This window comes from Ascidiella aspersa, chromosome 3 (assembly GCF_963924565.1).
Source record: "Ascidiella aspersa chromosome 3, kaAscAspe10.2, whole genome shotgun sequence".
In the NCBI taxonomy this organism is placed as follows: domain Eukaryota; kingdom Metazoa; phylum Chordata; class Ascidiacea; order Phlebobranchia; family Ascidiidae; genus Ascidiella; species Ascidiella aspersa.
This window is the reverse complement of record NC_139449.1, coordinates 22,110,139-22,131,249: the sequence shown is the minus strand read 5'-3', so window position 1 is coordinate 22,131,249 and position 21,111 is coordinate 22,110,139. Positions and strand designations below refer to the sequence as shown.

At 36.0% G+C, this 21,111-nt stretch overlaps 2 protein-coding genes across 5 annotated transcripts; both read right to left on the bottom strand.

The window, feature by feature from the left end:
- Positions 1-303: 303 nt before the first annotated feature.
- Positions 304-16,481, bottom strand: LOC146160849 (organic cation transporter protein-like). Of its 4 annotated transcripts, XM_083384027.1 has the most exons (12): positions 13,973-14,003; positions 6,277-6,504; positions 5,768-5,847; positions 5,297-5,563; positions 4,568-4,722; positions 3,937-4,105; positions 3,231-3,373; positions 2,735-2,885; positions 2,072-2,286; positions 1,841-1,949; positions 1,421-1,551; positions 304-1,234 (listed from the first exon to the last, which is right to left on the bottom strand). In XM_083384027.1, the coding sequence occupies exons 2-12, from the start codon at positions 6,487-6,489 to the stop codon at positions 1,032-1,034; spliced, it is 1,836 nt and encodes a 611-aa protein (XP_083240153.1). In that variant the 5' UTR covers positions 6,490-6,504; positions 13,973-14,003; the 3' UTR covers positions 304-1,031. The 4 variants fall into 4 exon arrangements, with proteins under 4 accessions (XP_083240153.1, XP_083240156.1, XP_083240157.1 ...); XM_083384030.1 differs by lacking the exon at positions 1,421-1,551 and having other exon boundaries at positions 1,043-1,234; XM_083384031.1 differs by lacking the exons at positions 304-1,234; positions 1,421-1,551; positions 1,841-1,949; ... (5 more) ...; positions 5,297-5,563; positions 5,768-5,847 and adding exons at positions 14,185-14,285; positions 14,637-15,055; positions 15,141-15,301; ... (3 more) ...; positions 16,060-16,170; positions 16,293-16,481 and having other exon boundaries at positions 6,307-6,504; positions 13,973-14,112.
- Positions 16,482-16,719: 238 nt separating this feature from the next.
- LOC146160848 (MIP18 family protein galla-2-like) lies at positions 16,720-19,575 on the bottom strand. The gene is made up of 2 exons (XM_083384439.1): positions 19,319-19,575; positions 16,720-18,347 (listed from the first exon to the last, which is right to left on the bottom strand). The coding sequence occupies exons 1-2, from the start codon at positions 19,547-19,549 to the stop codon at positions 18,084-18,086; spliced, it is 495 nt and encodes a 164-aa protein (XP_083240565.1). The 5' UTR covers positions 19,550-19,575; the 3' UTR covers positions 16,720-18,083.
- Between the last annotated feature and the right edge of the window lie 1,536 nt (positions 19,576-21,111).

Below are 21,111 nucleotides of genomic sequence, written 5' to 3'. Positions count from 1 at the left end.
ACTTTGTGTTCATTATAAACATAAACCGTTCCTAAATTTCCGTAGAATTGTCTAAAAATAAAGTAATGCATGGCTTCGTTTCCCCGTGTTGCTTTTATGAACTGCATCGCACTCTGTTAACATAATGTCGTAATTGGCACAGTGGCACTACAGGGGTGATCAAGGAGGTTGAAGGTGTACAAGTTTTTGTCATCATTTAAACTAATTTTTTTGATAATTCAACCCAAAAACTATTTAAATGGAAACATTTTTGGAATCTCTTTTTGGTTTTGTGCTACGCTAAGATAAAACAAACTGTCTCAAAACAGTCCGACGTTTTATTTATCTCAACAACAAAAAATGTTAGTTGCAATATATACAGAAAATAAACGAACTTCAAAGGTTGCGAAACTTCAAAAGTGACTCGTACTGCAGCAAAATTTTACAAGATAACTTAACCTTTGTTACTGTGATAGCACAAATCATAGCTCAAACGTCATATTCATTCCATAAAATTCTATTTTCTACTTCCAACATAGAAAAACATGAGAGAAAGGTTGCACTGAAACACGCTACTAAGTATTTACACAAAATTATCTCCCATCTTTTGGGGCAGCTGAAAGCAATACCTAAATGGTAAAGGAGCTAAACACACAAAACAATTATCTGAAACGTTTGCAGCTTATTTGGAACTTTTGTACGGTTGTTTTGTGTCTCGCTTGTAGGCCATAAATAACATTTGGAGATTACGTTTTTTGCACTAGTCATCATAGGAAATATTTATTTGAATTAGAAAATGTGCAAATAACTTCATTCCTATTAAAGAATCATGATCAAATTTCTCAATAGCGTCTTTCAATTTTACAAGGTGGTTAGTTTTTGTGCTTGCATGTTTTTTGTTGGCACGCCAGTTTCAAGAAAGGTTATATGAACACGCTCGGGTACTAAACTTTTTTTGAATGAGCTGCCCATTTTGCGCTTTTAAATATGACTCGTGAAACCCCTGAAAGTAGGTCGTAAAAAAGTCTATTTGCTTTCGTTGTCCAGATCTCTCAACCTATATGTTCTGCAAATCTTTCAACAGGTGCGTCTGGCGATTTAGAACACTTTGCCAAACTTCTCTTTTTGCTGACATTACGTCTCTGAAAATAATTGAGGAGCGGACCCGGGTTGGCGGCAGCGAAAGCTTCGGCTTCCTTAATTGTCCCGAGCAACGGTCGGTTGTTCGTCTCGGGAATCATAAGTGTCAAGATACCTTATAAATAAAAATAATCACACAATAAGGTCAATCGAACAACAAGACAAACACCGCCCTACGTTTCGTACAATATCTGTAAAAAAAAAACAGTTTATACTGTATGTATAGGTTTCGAGGCTTGCTTTGTCCTTACGATGTAACAATAGTTTTGCATTTACAGATCGAATTTAGATCTGCGTTCACCTGATACGACTGACATTATGGAGAAAATCACGTAAGGCAAACTTGGAACCAACATTGTCAACATTGCGATTAGAGGGGATGCAATTCCTCCAACCCTTGCCCAAGCGCTGCACGCTCCGGTTGCGCGACTCCTATATGTATAAACCATAAAACCGCATTGACAATTAAAATATAAACAGTTATTTGTAGATAGAAATTGTCGCATGACAATTAAATGTTTGGGTGTGAATACAGTTGGCTAAACTCAGACAAAGTCTGAACCGGATAGTACTTTATAGGGATCTAGTCTTAAGCTGCTAAAAACTAATGCATTATTCACTTTCTTTTAAAAAGAGAATTCTTTTTTATAAGAAATCCGAATGTGAAATATTTGTTTATATTATACCTAATTTGTTAAGTTTTTATCAATGTACTGCCCACCTGATTTGTGTTGGATAAACTTCGCAGACTTGGATGTACATTGTGCTGAATGAGATAGCAATGGAAAACTTCCCAAGGATTGAGAAAAACACAAGCAAGGCGGTATGATCTGTACAGAATTTGCATTGTGTACTACTTAAACATATGCTAAACAAAGTAACGTTTTTCTGAAATTATAAACATAACATCTTAAACAGTATAGGTCACGTAAAAGTTTATAGATCGCCATACCGTTAGGTAAGTTAGACAAAACAAGGCAAAACACGCCGGCCATGATCTCGCTAATGGAGCTGCAAAGTTGCCTTCCACATTTGTTGACCAGTGGGATGACGAGGCATGCCGCAACCGTTTCCGCCAAGGCGTTTAGAAAAAGATTTGTGAAGGGGTTACCGCCAAGTTCGGCGGCGTTCAACGTCAGAGCGTAGTAAACGCAGGAAACTGCGAACCTAATTTAAGGCACAAAAAACGTATTACATTGCGACCAGTGATTTATTTTGGCTGTGGCCTAATAAGTTTCTGGGCATTTACTTTTACCTATTTTACTACAGTAATATCCTAGTTAAGTTCGCAGCTTGACCTGAACAGTTTTTGCAAACATCTACGTGATATAGGTGAGAACTTTTGCATTATAACTATACAGCGTTATATACTTTTTGTTAAGTACTACAAAGCCTAATTAAGCCAAACTAAAGACGCAGGATGCGAACTTTACTAGGATGTTACTGCAAAAATGGTTTCAAAAGTGCTTAGAGTAACTTTGCCCCAATACCAAGTTTTTAAGACAGCGACGTTACCAACTTCCAAACGCCGCATAGCCTATTATAGTTTTACGTTTTTAGACCGTGGCCTAATATGATTACAAAAAATCTTATATACAGCAAACAGACAGCTTACCATTGGTAAAACATTACGATTGTGACGCGTCGAATGTTTTTGTGTTTGAACAGATCCATGACGCTTTGCTGTTCCAGTTTTAGGGTTACAACTTGTTGGAGGCCATCTTCTGCTGGGCCGTCTTCCGCCGTCTGCATTGGCACTTCTTCCTCTGGAATAACATGTGCTATGAGGTTGACGTTACTAGCAAAACGTCACATACAAAAAGGTATAGCTTTCTAAAATCCTTGTTTTAGAATTTTAGACAAAAATCACAAAGCCCCGAAACAAAGCTAATAATATATATACCCTTTAACCTATAACGCAACAGTTTGGGCATGTGAGCATAAAAATTGCGTAAAATTGATGGCAAACTTTTCAATTAGGTTTATTAAAACACGCACAATTATCAGATTTTCTACATTACGTAAGTTGCAGCCTATGTCATACAAAATAATCGCAACCACAGAATTCTGTGTTAACCATATAGGCCTAAGAGGGATTGTTTGTTCCATACCAACTGTGGTGTTCTCAATGGAAACGATCTTTATAGAATGGTGGCATTCGGACTTGTTGACGGACTTCATCTTAAGAATGACTTCCTCGGCTTGCCTGTGCTTGTCGTTGGCAATCAGCCACCGTGGCGACTCTGGAAGAACCCTGGAAGATGCATTATAATAAATGACAAATCAACTTGCAAATGTGGGATACTAAATCTGTTTAGCGATTGACCATCGAACTTTACTTGAGTGAAAATGCCGTTGTTTTTTCAGTTTTTTATATTGACGTCAACTCAATAGTTTTCAACTCATGCTTGGGTTTTTCTAAAAAAAAATACTCCAGATTATAAAGTAAACGTATTTACTGCGGGACGGTCGTAACGGTTACTTATCTAGGATGCAAACCATCACCAGTATCGTACAAGCTATTGCGAAAACCAAAAAAAATATTAATTTAAAACTAAATCGGACGCGATTAAGGTATGACTTAAAAGTGCAGGGGTTCTTTAACGTATTTTTGCACGTACCTCTAGCCTAGCGAATACTTCTGCGTGGACGAAATCAGCGTTAAATATTTTTTAACCCCATAAACAAGTAAACTGAGTAAATCTTACTAAATTATTGTCAAACATACTGTATGCAGAAATAATAACTTATTTTAAATTATACAGAAAGATTTTTAGTCGGCCTGAACAATTCATAATATTAAATGACAGTACAAACCACCACAAAAAGATGGAAACAGAGCAAGGTACAGAAATAGCCAATTGGAGACTTCTCCAGTCTCGGGTGAAGTAAGCGAGCAATGCAAGAAGCATTAAACCGATTGCAAAAGACACCTCAGCAAACTGAGCAAGGGAGGCTCGGTGGCGAACGACAATTATTTCCGAAACTGAAAAACACAAAACAGATTTTGGTAAGACAAAAGATACAGTTTCCGGTAATAAGTGGTATTGTTTTTTAGGCCTTTAGAAATATTTTGCGGTTGAACTTATGCGATATTTAGTCAGCGTATGTATTTTTACTCAGCGTTTACTCCCACATTCAATGTGAAGTTGCTTGTAGGCCCCCTCACAAGATGTAGCAAGCATTGGCGTATGGTTGTTTTCGACTCGCTCCCCTCTGAGCCTGTGCAGCTCAGTTGGTAGAGCGACCGTCCCGGTATAGCCGGAAGTCGTGAATTCGAACCTCACTTCAGGCTCTACTTTTTTTTTGCAGCCTGCCTTGCTTGCACCATTGATCGACAGATTTGATTAGTCTGGGATGTCTTTCATGTACTTCCATTTATGTAGAAAATCAGTATCGATCTATTTGTAGCTTTTTTAATTAGTTTTTTTTAAGAAGGAATACATACCTAATATGAAAAGTATTGGAAACATAGTGTACACAAAAAGACCGCATAGACATCTCATGAGAATGTACATGGCGTAGGACTGTGTAAACGCTGTTGCCACGCCAAAAATGAGAGATCCAATTCCTGATAAGAGGAAGGCAGTTCTTCTACCAAACCTGTATACATACACAGTTACACACGTATAAACATTACGACAAACGTTGATGAACAAAATATTGTAATTGGAAACGAAATGAAGGAACGCAAACTTTATCTACCATAAATATTTTGTACAACACAACTATAAATATAAGACTTTATGAAGAACGTTCATTTTTGTCGGTTTAAAACCCTTATTTGTATTTAGCGAATTTATTATCACCTAAAAATGTATTTTGTTATAAAAACCGTTGCAAGAAACATTTTATTAACCCAATAGAGTTGAAAAATTGTATTAGCCATCAACGAGAGCCATTTACAGGGTTTTGTGGCGACAAATAAACAGTAATTAATATCATATGTGGCGGCAGATAAATAGTATCTATATATATTGCTTGTTGTCAGCGTTATTTTGTCTTATATTGCAAACGATTAGTTTTTAATATATAATATACATATATAAAATATATTTTTTCTTTAGCTTAAGCGCCTTTGCCCTTTGTGAACTAAATCTTTCGCCATAAACAACAATAAAGTGAAACGTCAAAAAGATGCAATGGTATTGATATGCAGCCACATGTAATATCGTACCTGTCGGAAATCGCACCACTGCCAAGGGTTCCCAAAAGGACCCCGAACATGAAAGTAGATTGAGATATATAACTGCGCCAAGTGTCGCCGCATACCAGTGTGAACTCGGTAACAATAGTGCTATGCATTACGGATCTGTCGTAAACCCAACTGTTGCAATGGACATGCGGAAATTCGGGCAGGGTCGAATTTATAGTGCCAGAATTATTTCGTGTTACGAAATAACAGGTCTCTTCCACGCTTGTGTTGCCGAAATCCAACTTGAGACTGCAAAACAGTTGTGTCAACATAAACGGGTAATTGGCGACATGATCCACGCCCGTGTACGACCATAGCTGAGAGTGTTAAACAAGCTTATAAACAGCTTTAACATGAATAAAAAACCTCAATATTTAGTTTACACCATGAACTATATAGCACACCATAAAAGGCGACATTTGTACGATCACATCATAAATGACTTTGTTTTACCTGTAACATTCCGACGAAGGAGTTTTATCTCGATTTAACAGGTTAACATGTTTTTCGCCCGATCCGGTCATGTTGCAATTCTATAAAGTAATTTAAATAAATAAATTAAATAGTTTCAGCAAAAATTTGTTGTATTGTAATCTTGGTGGTCGCTGCTTTCGCATCTTTATCCGCATATACTTTACCCTTAGATAATAGAATAATACAAAAGCACTTCATAGATCCCCTAAATGAGTTTGGGAATGAAAACATCACATTTACAGGTGGAGAATAAAAACAATATGAAGCCCTGGGTAGATGGTACGATACATGTGCTAAGCACTGCTCTATATCATACCACAAAAATATACAAAACATTAAACTTTATGAGTTTATAAAAATCGTGCATTGGCCTAAATAGTCGCAGGATTACAATAAATGTTGGGCCAAAGAATTGTCACCGTTATCAATTAGTCAATATAAACACATTTTGTAATTCGCAATATACATCTGATATAAAAGGTACAAACCTTTTCTATCCACGTGCTGTAGTAGTCATCACAAAAGTACTTTGGCGTCATAGCTTGGAAAACGGATGCTCCCATATGCGACCCAACAAGTATATAGGGCAACGCTATAAGAAACATGAGCCAGAGGTGATACAAACCACAGTCTCCTGCTTCTTCTAAAGCCTTTTCGAAGTCTGTGCTTAAGTCAATCTTTCTTTTTGACGATTGTGACATTTCTGGTGTTTTGACCTACAAAGTCGAATGGTCACAGGTATTTATTAACTAATCCACAACAGGGGACGTGGCGTTATTTTGCACAATGTGCGCAAAAATGTGCACGCCAAAATGTGCAAAAAATGTTCGCACATTTTGAACTGCCTTCAAAAATTGTGCAAAAATGCAAAATATGCCCAACACATTGTGCAAAAATGTTCGCATCCCCGTCTCCTAATCCAAGCCAATTACTTCTGTTAAAAATATTAAAACATGTAACCAAATCGGCTTAAAATACTTTAAGGCGAATCTTTTTTGCCTACCGGTATATTTTAACAATAGGTAAACACAAAAATGTTCGGGCTTTGCGCTAATTTAAGTTATATTTTTTGAATGTCGTAGCCAGTGAACTGTTCCTGATAACAATAGCAAATAAACAGACTTACTGCAGACAAATTTAGGGCAGAATTTAGCTAACGTTGAGCCTGTTGAAGCGAATTTCTTGCTCTTAAAATTATAGCCGTTTAACCGTTAATCAATGAAACAATTTGTGTTACTGCGCTGTACAAAAAAAAAGTTTATTTTGTACTTAACTACTACAACGAAGCAGACAATGTTGCGATAACCCAGCAGGTTGTTCTTTTGTGACGCGTGTCTAAATTTAGCATAGCAATGTTCATAAAAACCTAATTAGCGCTTTGTAGAATACGCATGTTTCAAAACCTGCTGCATCCATACAGGTCACACTATTAAACCGGCCTGCTTTAATTATTAAGTATCGGGTGTTAATGATCACGCTCTTATTTTATGCAAAAGAAACTAAAATAATCTAACAAAACTTTAAAACAAAATATTTAGTCATAAAATAAATTGCTCGACTCGTGAACAAAAATAGTTTTGCCGATACATAACTTCTAAAATTACTAGATGCGCTACTACAAATATTTAAAAAAAACTCTTTTTTTTCTTTCAAATTCCAATGGCATTTTTGGCCAGCAACAACAAATTTATCAATCATACGTGTTTAGCTTGTGTTAACATAATTATTCCACACAACTTTTATTTTATAATTTACACGTTGTGCAACCCTAAGCGTTAAAACTGGTCAAAGCTTGAATAGCCTCGCTACACAAGTTGCTGATTTTCTTTCGTAATCCCATTTGCTAAATCACGGGTAATCAAAAGGCATAAATACTTAAACGCACCTATATATAAAGCCCAGGTTTTCGGTTTAACTGTTTGCTATTCAGTCACTTGTTCTGACCGGTTTGCGCCGCCGTATCTGGTTTAATCCGGACTTTAACTGCTTCGTTTTAGAGATTGGTTCGTAAAGTGACCAGCGAATAATTTACTTATGTGGTCGTTAACTGCTAACGCAGGACTGCGGCGTTTTTTTGCCAACTGCTCACAGGAGCCTAACATCGTGCGGCGATTGACGGTACATAGCCTTATACCTTTATGGTAATTCTTAAAAGTCGACTCTAGGTTAGGTCATCGAGTTTACCCAACAAAAAAAAATCTCTTTACAACTCTTTAAACTTCAAAAAATAATTTATATTACAATATTTTGGCCTTGAGAATATTTTATGCAGTAGGTTAAATTTCGAGATTTGCTCGAAATACCATTTCTTAAAACCAATGAACACCGCAACCATTACAATTAAACAGCCACTGAACTTGAAGAAAACCTATTGCTATAAAATATATGGTTTCATTCTGTTGGCTACCATTGTGATGAAAACAGAAAAAATTCAAGAAGCCTGTTTCCGCCATGTGCATGAGTAGGCTAATTAGACTTGTGGCGTTAAACTTTTGACGATCGTTCATTACTTTTTGTGCCAGATTTTTTCTGAGACCGACAAATCTAAGCTTCTTAATACAATCAAATACAGTTGCAAGCAAGACTAATCATCATAGTTACAACGTAAACTCCAGTGGGTAACAATCCGTCGTCACTTTTGTTCTATAGCAGCGATGGCTAACCTTTTTCAAAGCGCGGGTCACAAAAACGACTTAATCCTTACAAAATGTAATTATATGCTAACTTTGCTGCTGCGTCGTTTTAAGTGTTAATGTCAGGTTAGGTATTTCAAGGTTTTTGGGCGATTTCCAAATTCGGGTTCAAACGAATATTAAGAACCTAAATAGTTAAGAAATGCTGCAGCTTTTTTATGGTGTAACAGGAGTTCAGCAGAAAGCTTTCAAGCATGGTTTAACCAGGGTTTTTAGAATTTTTATTCTGCGATCTTAAAGGATCGCCACCCGTAACGTTTAACAGCGATGAACAAACTGCTTTTAGTTGTCTGATTTTCTGCACGCATTTGGTAATATCCCTTAAAGCAGCGGCGGGTAAAATACGGCCCGCGGGCCGGACCGGCGATGAGATTTTGAGCGTTTCCGGTGTTACATGATAATGTGGCCGGCGGCAACAGTCTGCCGCAATCCCCCACTACCTGCTTACTACCGGTACGTCAAATAATAGTAATTATTAGTTACATCACTAACTTTTCTAATGACATCAGTTTCAACCCTTTCCCACCTATAACCCCAAACAGGGCCAGAAAATCAAAGGCCAAACAGCGGCGCCATAACGGCACCCTCCAGGGCGCCCAAAATTCGACACCAAAACGGCCGATGCCATACCTTTCCGACAGATTTATGTCTTATTCAGACGATTAAGTTCTTATTCTGTCGTGGGTATTACTGTGTAGGCCTAATTGGCTTTATTATGTCGTTGGTGTTTTGGCATTATTGATTTTTCTGCTTTAGGTATTGTTGCTTCCAATTGTGTGTACCCAAACTAGATTTAGAATTTACAAACAACATTTTCCCTGGAAACTTGCCAAGAAACGTAAAGGTGTAAATTTAACAAGGATTGGATGCCCAAGTACCGCTACTGAAAAAAAGCAATATGTTTGCTGTGCAATGAATGTGTTGCCGTGTGCGACAAAAACATGTAGGCTATAGCAGTACAATGTATATATTGACTAGAAATCCGGCCCGCCAAGTCCTTTTTTTCCGCCCGCCGACTTGAGAAGATGGCCGCCCCCGTCTTAAAGGATTGCCACCCTTAATGTTTTACAGCGATAAACAAAATGATTTTAGTTGTCTGCTCTTCTGCACGCATTTTGAAGTGCAGTCATAGGCCTAACCGTCACCCCTAAAACACTTTTGCACGACCCACAAAAATTATTTTTTTACATTTACGCTTTCCTGAAGATGATTGAAGACATATATTTCTAGATTTACAAGTGGGTCATTGAAAATCTGTGGTGGTCACTTCGAGACCCGCGGGTCAGTTGTTCGCCATCCCTGTTCTATATAGTGTCTTAGACGTCTGCTTTCAGCTTGGCCGCTATTCGGGGGCATTTAACAGCTCGGCAGCGGACTGTTTATAATGGATGGTAAAATTACTCTCTACAGCTTAGGTAAGGTTTAAAAGGCACCCCATAAGGTACAAGACTGTAAAGGCTAGCTATAGTGCTGTAATACCTTACACTTAAAATTACTTGGATTGCATTTGTGCAAAACTTTGTTTTTCAATAAAAGGGTCATTTTTAATCATCCAAGTCAAGTATTTGTTAATAAATAACAAGTAATGTCGATATCAGTCCGAGTTATAAGTCTAGTCCCACACAAGTTATAATTAGAGCAATTCAACTTTTAGTCAAGTCCTTGACATAAAATGAAATGTAAAACTATTAAAATTGGTAAACGTGTCCGATAATATGCCGCAAATCGACTAAAATTATAAAAATGCAACATAGCAAGCAAATCGTTTTATACGAAAAAATTATGATTAAAATAACAAATTTTACAAAAAAATTTAAAAAAACACTTCATTTCAACCAAAAATTATTTGTCCAAAACACCTAACTATAGTCAAGTCAATTAATTCAACTTAAAATACTTAATTTAATTAATGCATTTGGAAACAGTGACTCATTACAATACTTTAAATGGGGCCACTAGCCATGCTAAATCGAAAGTTTTTTGTCTGTTGCCGTTATTGAGTCTTATTGCATTACGCCTCCTTGTAAACTAACAACGCAGGTTTCTCAGTTTTATAAACAAGTCATTTTAAAACTACTTAAGTCCCAGTCAAGTCGTTTGTGAAATAACTGAAGTCTAAGTCAACTCTTTTTTTTAAACGGTAGTTGATAGTGTGGTGAAAAACGAATTGCTTCAGGCGCAGATATTATGTTTTTAATAAATAAACTGATATAGCGTTAAGTCAGCAACGGCGATGTGTGAGTTAATTGTTGTTATTAGTGGATTATAAAAATACAATGTTTCATTTTTTGCCAAAATGCATAAAACTATCGTTTTTGATTAAACTATAAATATTTTAGAATTTATAAACCCGCGGTCAAAAGTTTGACAGCTACGTTATACCTAGAGTTGTTTGTTTAGATTGTTTGGAGCCACACGTTTCTTAAAATTCTGCTAATCGTATTTAAAGTTAAGATATTTCTTACGCTAGGTTTTTTTATAAATGCCTAATTTTACAATGACGGGTGATGTAGACTTCTGGTCATAGACCATACTACGTTTTTATTTAGTAAAAAATAGCAGCACATTTTTGCCAAGTTGTACATTTATTTATAACAATGGCACTTGATTCAAGACAAGGTAGCTTGTAAACACCACACCCTTATCAATCAGTTATAGGAGAGATATTGTACATTCTCGCGACCTTGGCTGCATACCAATTTTAGTCATAGATTAATGAATTAATTATTTTTTAATATTACGTTCTGGGACACACTTGAGATTCACTGCTCTGGTTGCATATTGCACTTGTTTTTAATCAACAAATGCCGCGATAGTACCTTTTACTATCAGCATATATGCTTTACCAGGTGGGGTTATTTTGCATTACACCTCTATTTTCTAATACTTTGCTACGATATCGGAGTTAAAAGAAGGGTATTCTGTTTCAAGTTGTTTTTTTAGCATAGGAGTAATTTTCAGTTGGACCTTTCAATTGCTGCACTGGGCTACTGATCAAAAATTATTTCATAAAACTCGAAAAATAGCATTTATTCCTTACGCTTACGGGTTCACTTTGCCCCGCCTTTCCCTATGTGTTTCAGATCACTTTTTACCGGTTCCTCATGACATTTTATGCTTTTCGTGTGCCCCTTTTAAACAATAGCAACCCCTTCCTTCGGAGGTGGCTACCTCAAGGTCGAAATCACTGACTTAAAACGACATGTGTTGGTGTCCGGGCCTATCACCTGTTCCACGTCTATGTTAGCAGCAGCCTATTGTACACGGTTATACGTGCCCGAGATCTGTTTTAGACTGAAAATTTAAGCTCCTTATCTTTAACCCATCTAGTTTTGGTGAATTTCCGGACGTCGGCAAGACCAAGGATAACATATTTTTAAACCTTCAGGATGGCGAGGCGTCTTCCTCTCCTACCTGGGGGTGCCAATTGCTGGTTTAGGGATAAAGTTGCAACTTATAGATCAACATAAGCAGTATATTTGTTTAAACTTCGTTCAAACACACTTTTGTCACAACGCATCCAGTTCCAATTCATTTAAAAGTAACTGTTCTTTTAGGATATCGACCAGGTTAAATTTGCTGGATGCTGTTTCAGCCTTTCCAATATTCGGAATATGGTCGCTGTATGCCGATGTATTTTGGTTGCTGCTACGGTTGCCACAAGTTTCAAAGTGTAAGATGCGAGGCATCTGTTCGCCGAAGAAGCTTATAAGTAGATTACTTTGATTTTTGGATCTTAAGAGGAAAAACAGAAAATTACTGAAAATAACAAAACAATTAAAAAATAGATTTTCATGCCACTAATAAAAGTCCTAAACGAAGTTTGTGAAAGATTAATTACCATATACACCGAAGTGGTGAAAGGTTGATTCAACGGGAAACAGAACAGACGGATTGTTCCTAAATTAAAGGTTACTAGCTTTAGCACTGGAATTATCGGTGCGGTCATTTTTTGACCGTTTTTGATTTTTAATCGTTTATATTTCCGCTTTGGTAACTGTTAAAATATTAAAACTTCTTGACTTTTCCTCGGGTCAACTTTTGGCAGGTAAATTTTTAGTTTATTACAATAACCACAGTTCGAGATGAGAATCGCATTACCTTGAATTACCGCCAACGATCATTTCAACTGTATAGTAATTCGAATTCCTCCACGAATAAAATCGCGCTAAACAATAGAATTTTGTTTCGCTATTATTTAAAAACAACCATCGGACAATTGCTAAGTAGCTGGTAACAGTAAGTTACTTTCGAGTTCATTCTTATCAAAATTCGATGGTTGAAGGAAGCAGAAAGCGAAAGTAAGAAAAAAACAAAAAACAAATTCCCTCTACGCAGCGAAAAACAGGTTGGGTGCCACCAACGCCATTCGTATAGCTATGGTCTATGAAGTTTATTCCTGAGCATGGTATTATAATGGAGCGTAAAGCGTATAATTCTCACACTTATAAAAGGTTTAGGTCTCTCAATAGTAAAGACAACTTATAGCATGAAATGAATTTTTATCTCTATTGGATATCGGTCATATTGACCGCTCGCGGTAATCCTAGGCCACCACGCCAATGGGGACGTGGCGTTATTTTGCACAATGGGGCAAAAATGTGCACGCCAAAATGTGCCAAAAATATGCGCACATTGTGAAAAAAAAGTGTTTTTTTACACATTTTTGCGCACGAAAACCTTTTGTTTTAAGTCGGTGATTTCGACCTGGAGGTAGCCACCACTAAGGGAAGGGGCATTGTTTAAAAGGGGACACACGAAAAACATAAAATGTCTTGAGGGACAGATAAAAAGTGATCTGAAATACACCTAGGGGAAGGCGGGGCAAAATGGACCTCGCAATGGATAAATGCTATTTTCCGAGTTTAACAAAATGAAATGCCTTCAAAATGTGCGCACATTTTTAAGTTAGGGTTAAAGTTAGAGTTAGAGTAAGAGTAAGAGTTTTTAGAGTTACAGTTTGTGCGCACATTGTGAAGGCTTTTTTAAAATGTGCCCACATTGTTTAAAAAGGTGCGCACTTTTTTGAAAGCAGTTCAAAATGTGCGCACATTGTAAAAACAAGTGTGCACATTTTGAAGGCATTTTGAAATGTGCGCACATTGTTCAAAAAGGTGCGCACTTTTTTGACGGCAGTTTAAAATGAGCCCACATCAGTTAAAAAGGTGCGCACTTTTTTCACATTGTTAAAAAAAGGGCGCACATTTTGAAGGCTTTTTGAAATGTGCGCACATTGTTCAAAAAGGTGCGCACTTTTTTGACGGCAGTTTAAAATGAGCCCACATCGGTTAAAAAGGTGCGCACTTTTTTTCACATTGTTAAAAAAAAGTGCGCACATTTTGGGGGCATTTTAAAATGTGCGCACATTTTTTGCACATTGTGGAAAAAATGTTCGCATCCTCGTCTCCACCACGCGGTAAATCTAGTGTTAATTGAGTGCCACTCTTTGCCAAAACGCTGTTTTGAAATTAAACATGTTAACCGAACCCACCTCGATCGTACAACCACCTTCGCCCGTCTTGTTTCTACTGGGTCAATTTGAACTTGTGTAAGGTAAAGGGCACCGCGCTTCGCGCATATATACTCAGGTGTCAACAAATTGCACGCAAAATCTAGCGATTGGAGCAGAATCTACAAAAAACACGTTGCTTTTCGAGTTAAGTGGGAAAGACACCGATGGCACTCATTGGCAGGCTTTGGTACCTTTAGTGAGGCTGCAACATCGTGCGTTTTCGACCAGACTGTGAACCGAGATACAGATGAGCAGTAGGCCTCAGTGGTTATCATACAACGAGTAAAATCTTCTGTTGACAGAAATAATTGAACTTTTACTAAACAATGCTTAATTGATGGTGTTTGGCAATCTCTCAGTATCATCCGAGACAAAAGTCGTTTAATGTAAATTTAGCTTTTGGCCATTTTAACTGTACCATGTTATCCTATTGATTAGCTAATCTATTAATTAGGTAATCTTAAGTAAGAAAGTTACGGTTTACGCTCAACATCTTTTAATTACATTAACTGATAAATATATCTACGTGAGGAACTATTCTCATTGATTTGTAGCTAAGGTAGTAAAGACTTGATTTTATGTAAAACGTAATTCTATATATTCCGTTGGCGACTATTTACGATGAGTCACAAACTTTAATTACCTGATAGCGGGGCCTTTATTAAATGAATTGGATCCATCTCCAGACTGCCAGTGGCTATTTCGTTGGCAGTAAGGGACAATTCTCCGGCGGAAAACAGAAAACGATTTTCATTGCAAGCTTCGTTAATCAGCTTGCACGCTACAATCGTTGCATCGAATGTTACTTTAGTTCGATCGTGATTAAAATCTGGCAATCTGCCCGAAACAACAATCGACGCAATTTCATTTGAAACCAAAATTTCGGAACAACGGTTGTCTATGGGTATCCCAGATGTAGAGCTCTCTTCTTTACGCCCAGACTGCAATTTAATGTCACAATTGGTATCACTAATTTCAAGCTTGTACACTTTGCTTTCGATCGTGAGTAGTTCTTTTGTTGGACATTTAGGAGATAAAACTACCGACATATTTGATAGTGGTCTGTAAACGAAAACAGTGAAACAATTTTCGAAAACCGGTTAAACTAACCTGATAACGGGTGTAAAGTACGAATTATTTAATGTACCCAGTGCTGCAGTTTTTAATCTCAAAACCGAAAAAGAAATGATCTCCAATAGTTTTCTTCCAGGTTTGCCCCAAATCTAATACTTTTTGTAAGTCAACTGTAAGAGGATCCGTTGTAGCTGGTTCGCCTGAAAACAGGTCAACAAGCCCAGAATCAAATTTCTGAAAATACAAACTATAGTTTAATTGAAATGAGGCAAAACGAGGGTGCTTTTTAGCTGTATTTTTATCTAAAAATTTTTACCTTATCCACAGAAGGGTTACATTTCTGTTTGTTAGTTTTCTCAATATCGTTGTTCATCTGTCTAATAGCAATCCGAGTTCTTTTAATCACTTCATCTTTATGACAAAGTGTATCTCTAATAAAATAACATAAAAAATTATATATTTTCAATGAATAAATTACTGTTGATTATAGTTGAGTCCACTACCGAAAATGTTCATTATCTGCCATTAATTTTTGCTTATTCCCATCCAAAGCTGCAAACACTTTATTTAGCATTGCATTATTTTTTACTTCTTCAATTGCAACCACTGGGGGTGAATGCAAAAATAAATCATCCATTACCTCTGCATTTCCATTAACCTTCACTATAATAATTAGAAAAACAAACATAGATTAATAGCAATAATCTAGGCTCAAGTTGTAAGTGAAATACAAAAACATTAAATATGTTGGATCATTATACTTCAAACCAAGTGGTCTTTGGTCAACTTTTTTGCAAGTAATTTTTTTATTTTAGCCCATTTAATTGTTAAAGATTTTTACTAAGTTTTATTTACTAACATGATTTGTTTTCACATACTAAAATATCTTCAAGATTAGTCAGAATGCTAAACTGCTCCGGTTGGATCTGTGATAAAATAATAACAAAGTTACAACTTGCAACCTTGCTAACAACAAGTGAAGTATGACAAACCTGTACGCTTCCACATTGTGTCTGTAAAATTAGGACAGATTCTAAAACTTTAGGTGGAATACACACAGCACCTAATACTGTATGTTCAACATTATCCCATGTTTTCTGAACCTATAAAAGACAAACCTAGTTCAACTTTCTTGTTAACTTCACAATTTTTAAAGGCCAGATGCTACAAAATCTTTGTTAATGCCAGATGCTACAAAATATTTTGTTAAATGGATTTCACTTACCTTAAATGTTGAAAATGGGATAGCAAGAACAATTTTATTTTTGCATTCTACAAAGAGCAATGCAGAGCTTTTACTTCCAACTATTTTCAAGGAGTAACACTCTGTATGAGGTGATAAATCACAGCAATCAACAACATTGCCATCCTTGACCATAATCACTTGTTGACTATTGGTTAGAAGGAAAACAATATATTCTTAAAAACAAAACATCAGTTACCTAAACAGATCGTTCATAACAAAACATAACAAGACATTTTTTCATTTTTTTTTGGTTTATTTCTAATGTTTTTGTTTTTAATAAATATGGTTATAATATGAAATTCACAGTACAACAAATATTACTTGCAATTCAGGTTGTTTGGGGACAATTAGTTTAAAAAGCTATAAAGTTATTATTTACAAAAAAACAGGAAAAACAAACCTTCTTCATTTTTCCATAACAAAACATCATTCACCAAACTCGAATAGACATTAGGCAATGTAGGGCCTTCATCAAAACAAATATTAATTTTTGAGACTTGCTGTTGAATTGTTAACTGCATCCATTTCCACTGTGATTCAATTGGTTTATTACCCCGTTCTACCATGCAGGATTCATTTCTGACTTCATTGGACTGCACCGTTAGAAGTAGTAAAGTTTCTAATAAGAAGTCTCCAAATGTATGCACAACAAAAATATCTACTAAACTGTTTGGTAACATCACTTGCATTGTACATGATTTGTTTACAAGTATTGCTTTGCTGTTTGTAATATCAAAAAAGAGCAGCGCTGGTCCATTCATTATAAATGCTTTTCCAGAACTGAAGTTTTCAAATGTATGGCAGGGTAGTGTTGGCAAAGAAACTTTTATTTCTTTTACAATTTTATTAAATTTTTTAAGGGAGAATACATGCAACTGCTGTTTGACATTTTCTAACAACAAAATGCATGGCTGAGTTGTACATGACACACTGCTGGCAACACATTGCGCCTTCAAAATAGTCCAATTTCCATTAAGTTTAGTAATAATGTGTTTTTCAAAGTCATACACCTTTGAAAATGTGGAGTGGCAATACACTGATGCACAAAGAGTTGTAACTGAATCTTTGTCTTGCTTGCAACAAAATGACACTAATTTGCCCAGATGAATCAATGCAATTTCAGTCATTTTTAACAAACATTATTCAATTTAATTGTTAATCTGCATTTTAAAATATGACAACATTGTTAATTTAAACAAATATATCTACACCAATGAAATTCATACACACATTAAACAAAACTTTTCTACAGTCACTTTGGTCAATGATACAGCACACATTTAGTCTTTGAAAAGGCTTACTGAAATAAGCCGGCCTTTTTAGAATTTCATGCTCACAACCTCCGGACTGAGCTACACATGCTCATTAGTAACTGGACGAGAACCACAGCACCCAGGCAGGGGTGTTGATTCCCTTTGAATGAGGTTCTATGTATGACCAAGATGCAGCAGTTAACAGTGCCATAGCCGTTTCTCGACAACCTCCCACGGAGCCTGTATATCTCAGTTGGTAGAGTGATGGTCTCGGTTTGGCTGGAGGTTGTTAGTTGAAACCTTACAACAGCATAGAGTTTTCTTGCCTTGCCTACATGAAAATCCTAATTAGACTGGCTGATTTTGGTAAACGATTTTTAGGTTGCAACTGTTTTTTACAAGGTTTGCAAAAAACAAAAATTATGGTTTTACCAAATTAGTATAAAGTTATGCCCCATAAGTGAATATACTTTTCATAAAATATTGATTGAAAGTAAAAGTAAGATAAAAGTCAAGTCTATACAGCTGAACCATATTGAGAGTTTTTAAGAGTGAGGCATTGGTTCACAACATGCAGAAGGTTCTGATTTTCCAGGGCGGCAGCAACTCTTTCCTTGTCTGCAAGTTGCTTGTTGACAGCTTTTTCAGACTGGTGTGATCCAGGAGAAATTTCAACAGCAACCTTAAATCTGGGTGGCAAGGTTCGCAGAAGCTGCACTCTTATTGCCAATCCTATTAAAGTTGCCATGCTGCAATGAGGAATTGTGGGAGTAAATAGAACCTACGAAGAAAAAGAGGGGGTCAGAACAGAAAGGACAAAATCTTTTATAAAACATTTATATTGTATATTGCAATTTTTTTATTTAGCTACCTTGCAATGCTGAATCGATTTTGTAGTTTTTAAGTTTTTAGTGACAGGTGTATCACTAAGAATCATTTTGAGTGTACACCTAATTTATTTGATTGCACAATTAAATTATTATACCATTTAAGCACAAAACAACTCTGGTATGCATAACTCGATAATGGACATAACTATAAAGGGATAGCTGATTTTGGGGTATTAAAACAACAATTCAGTCATAGTTGTCCAAGATCTTGTAAGAAAAATTGTTATACAAACTAACAGTTATGGTAATTCTGTTACTAGTTTGTTACATTTAATGTAATATATATGTATTTTATTTAGCTACTCCGCCCTGTAATGCTAAATTGGTTTTGTATTCAATCATAATTTGAAGTTTGTGTTGTTTGGCAGGCAAATAATCGAAAATTAAGGTGCACATCGATTGTTTTTGCCATGTAAGCACAAACCACCTTAGGGTTGTAAAGAATCATGTTTGAAACCTGCACAATTTTAAAAAGAAGTGGCTATTGTCAGGATAGCTTGTATTTCTAAGTTAATATAACTGTATTCATGTTAGTAAAGTTTAATACAATTTTTATATTCAGCCCTCGATCAGAAATTCTAACAGTTATCATGCCCTCGGTGGTCAGGCCTTACAGTTATCCGGGTTTTTATGAAAAAGTTTGGTAAACCCTGTTTTCGGGGACTAGGGTTTAAATACGCTGTTTTGAAAAGACATTTATATAACAAATTTCAAGTCAGGAATATAATGGTTGGTCAAGCAGGTATAAAATTAAGCCTCATTTAATTGTATCTTACTAGATCTGATTTATTTATGGATCTGTCAGTGAGCGTTGCCAAATAAGGATAAGAACAGAAACGCTGCGTACAATGCTACAAATCACCTCAACAGAACTTTTTCCATCGTCGACTTTGATGTCATCCTCATTAACCACTCTTAAGTCCTCAAGAGTAAGTGGGTGTTCAGGATCATTTATATCCCTTATCATGTCAAACACTTCCCTTGAGTCAACTGGATCACGAATGTCATTGTCAAGATCAGTGGATTTGATTGGTCTCTGACGTGGAGTGACACGTTGATGTATTTGTGGATTAAGGTTGTCTTTCTGAGCCATGTTACTATTTAAATATTTTTAGAAACAAGGCTGAAAAATAAAAGTTTTTTTTTAAAACTGTAGTTGTATGCTTGTTGGTTTGTTCCTTCGGCTGTTTGTGTGACAACGGAATTAGGGTTCCTCTCCGGGAATGTTTCGACGGGAAATTCCCGGGATTTCCCGCGAATTAACAATCCCGAATCCTGGGAAATTTTTTTTACAATCCCGGTTATTCGGCAACATAGCAAAACTAAAAAAATTGTCATTTTTGACTAACACAAAGAAAAAAAATGTCACCAAACCTATTAAAGTCGATGCTTGAGCTGCTTTTTTGCGCTTACCAGCGGAAAAACGTAATTAAATTTATTTTACCAATAAAAATGCGCCTAGTATGCGCATGTTTTGCAAAAAAAAATGTTTTGCAAAAAAAAAAAAAAAAGGGTGCTGACTTTAATACGAGATCGTCTTGTAAGATTGCAGAAGGAATACTACAGAACATATATGAGCTTAATTAAACGTTTGGAGCTAATATAAAGTAATTTTAAACATCATAATGACGTAATTAGGGCATAGAAATTTCGTCAGGATTCCCGGGAAGTTTCATTTGTCAATCCCGTTTCCCGGGAGTGAAAAAATCCGGGAAAAAGAGGAACCCTAAACGGAATATATAATTAAAATTTGCTAATCGTCCAGCTTGCTTAGGTACAACATTACCCATACGTGATTATGTCTATAGTTCAAAAGGGGGGGGGGGTCTTTTTTTATATAAGTGTTTTTTATTTAACATAATGTTATAAAAAAGTTTTGTACAAAAAAACAAACAATTGGATTGCCATATTTTGTTTATTTTTGTTAATTTTTAGTTGAATTATTCCTGACATTTGGAAAAGTTTACCAAATGGTTCGTCATTTTATTTAAACTGAGTGGTTTGATTTATAAATAACTTGCTCCCTTGCTCTAATAATTAGTAAGACTTAGGGTTCCTCTCCGGGGGTAGATACTTAAACGTCCATAGTAGCAACAGGACTCAAAACCAAAACGTGCACATTGTGCGCACAATGTGCACTTGCGATATGTGCACGGTTCGGTGCACATTGTGCGCACATTGTGCACTTGTGATATGTACGCAAACCGAAATGTGCACATTGTGCGCACAATGTGCACTTGCGATATGTGACGATTAAGTGCACTTTGTGCACTATCGCTCAATGTGCAACTTACAATGTATCAGTGAACGTTATACAGAAAAATAAATAACTTCATATTAAACGATTTTTCCGATGATGTTTTTGGATGGAAAAGATCAAGTAATACATGTTATCTTTCGTGCCATTCTTTTTATTATGATATATTTTTTATTTGAGTTCCACTTTTATGGATTTCCGATTATATGGAGTGGATTTATTATGCATGTTATTTTTCGATCGATTCTTTTTATAATTCTTTTTTTTTAATTGAGTCCCAATTGTATGGATTTTCGATTATATGGGTTAAATTTACAAATAAGTTAACAACTGGAGGTAACTAAACCTGCAAATTTAGCCTTAAAACCCGTAAAAGTATTTTTAAACGTTCATAATTT

What these genes read in the sequence shown, in the direction of transcription:
- LOC146160848 (XM_083384439.1), bottom strand. Translation starts at nt 19,549, where the DNA reads ATGGCTCAGAAAGACAACCTTAATCCACAAATACATCAACGTGTCACT. An exon ending in ATGGAAAAAGTTCTGTTGAG is followed by an intron (nt 18,348 to 19,318) that starts GTGATTTGTAGC and finishes TTTTCTTCGTAG; the next exon opens with GTTCTATTTACTCCCACAAT.
- LOC146160849 (XM_083384027.1), bottom strand. Translation starts at nt 6,489, where the DNA reads ATGTCACAATCGTCAAAAAGAAAGATTGACTTAAGCACAGACTTCGAA. An exon ending in GTTTCCATCTTTTTGTGGTG is followed by an intron (nt 3,374 to 3,936) that starts GTTTGTACTGTC and finishes TGCATCTTCCAG; the next exon opens with GGTTCTTCCAGAGTCGCCAC. An exon ending in ATCGTAATGTTTTACCAATG is followed by an intron (nt 2,287 to 2,734) that starts GTAAGCTGTCTG and finishes GCCTTAAATTAG; the next exon opens with GTTCGCAGTTTCCTGCGTTT.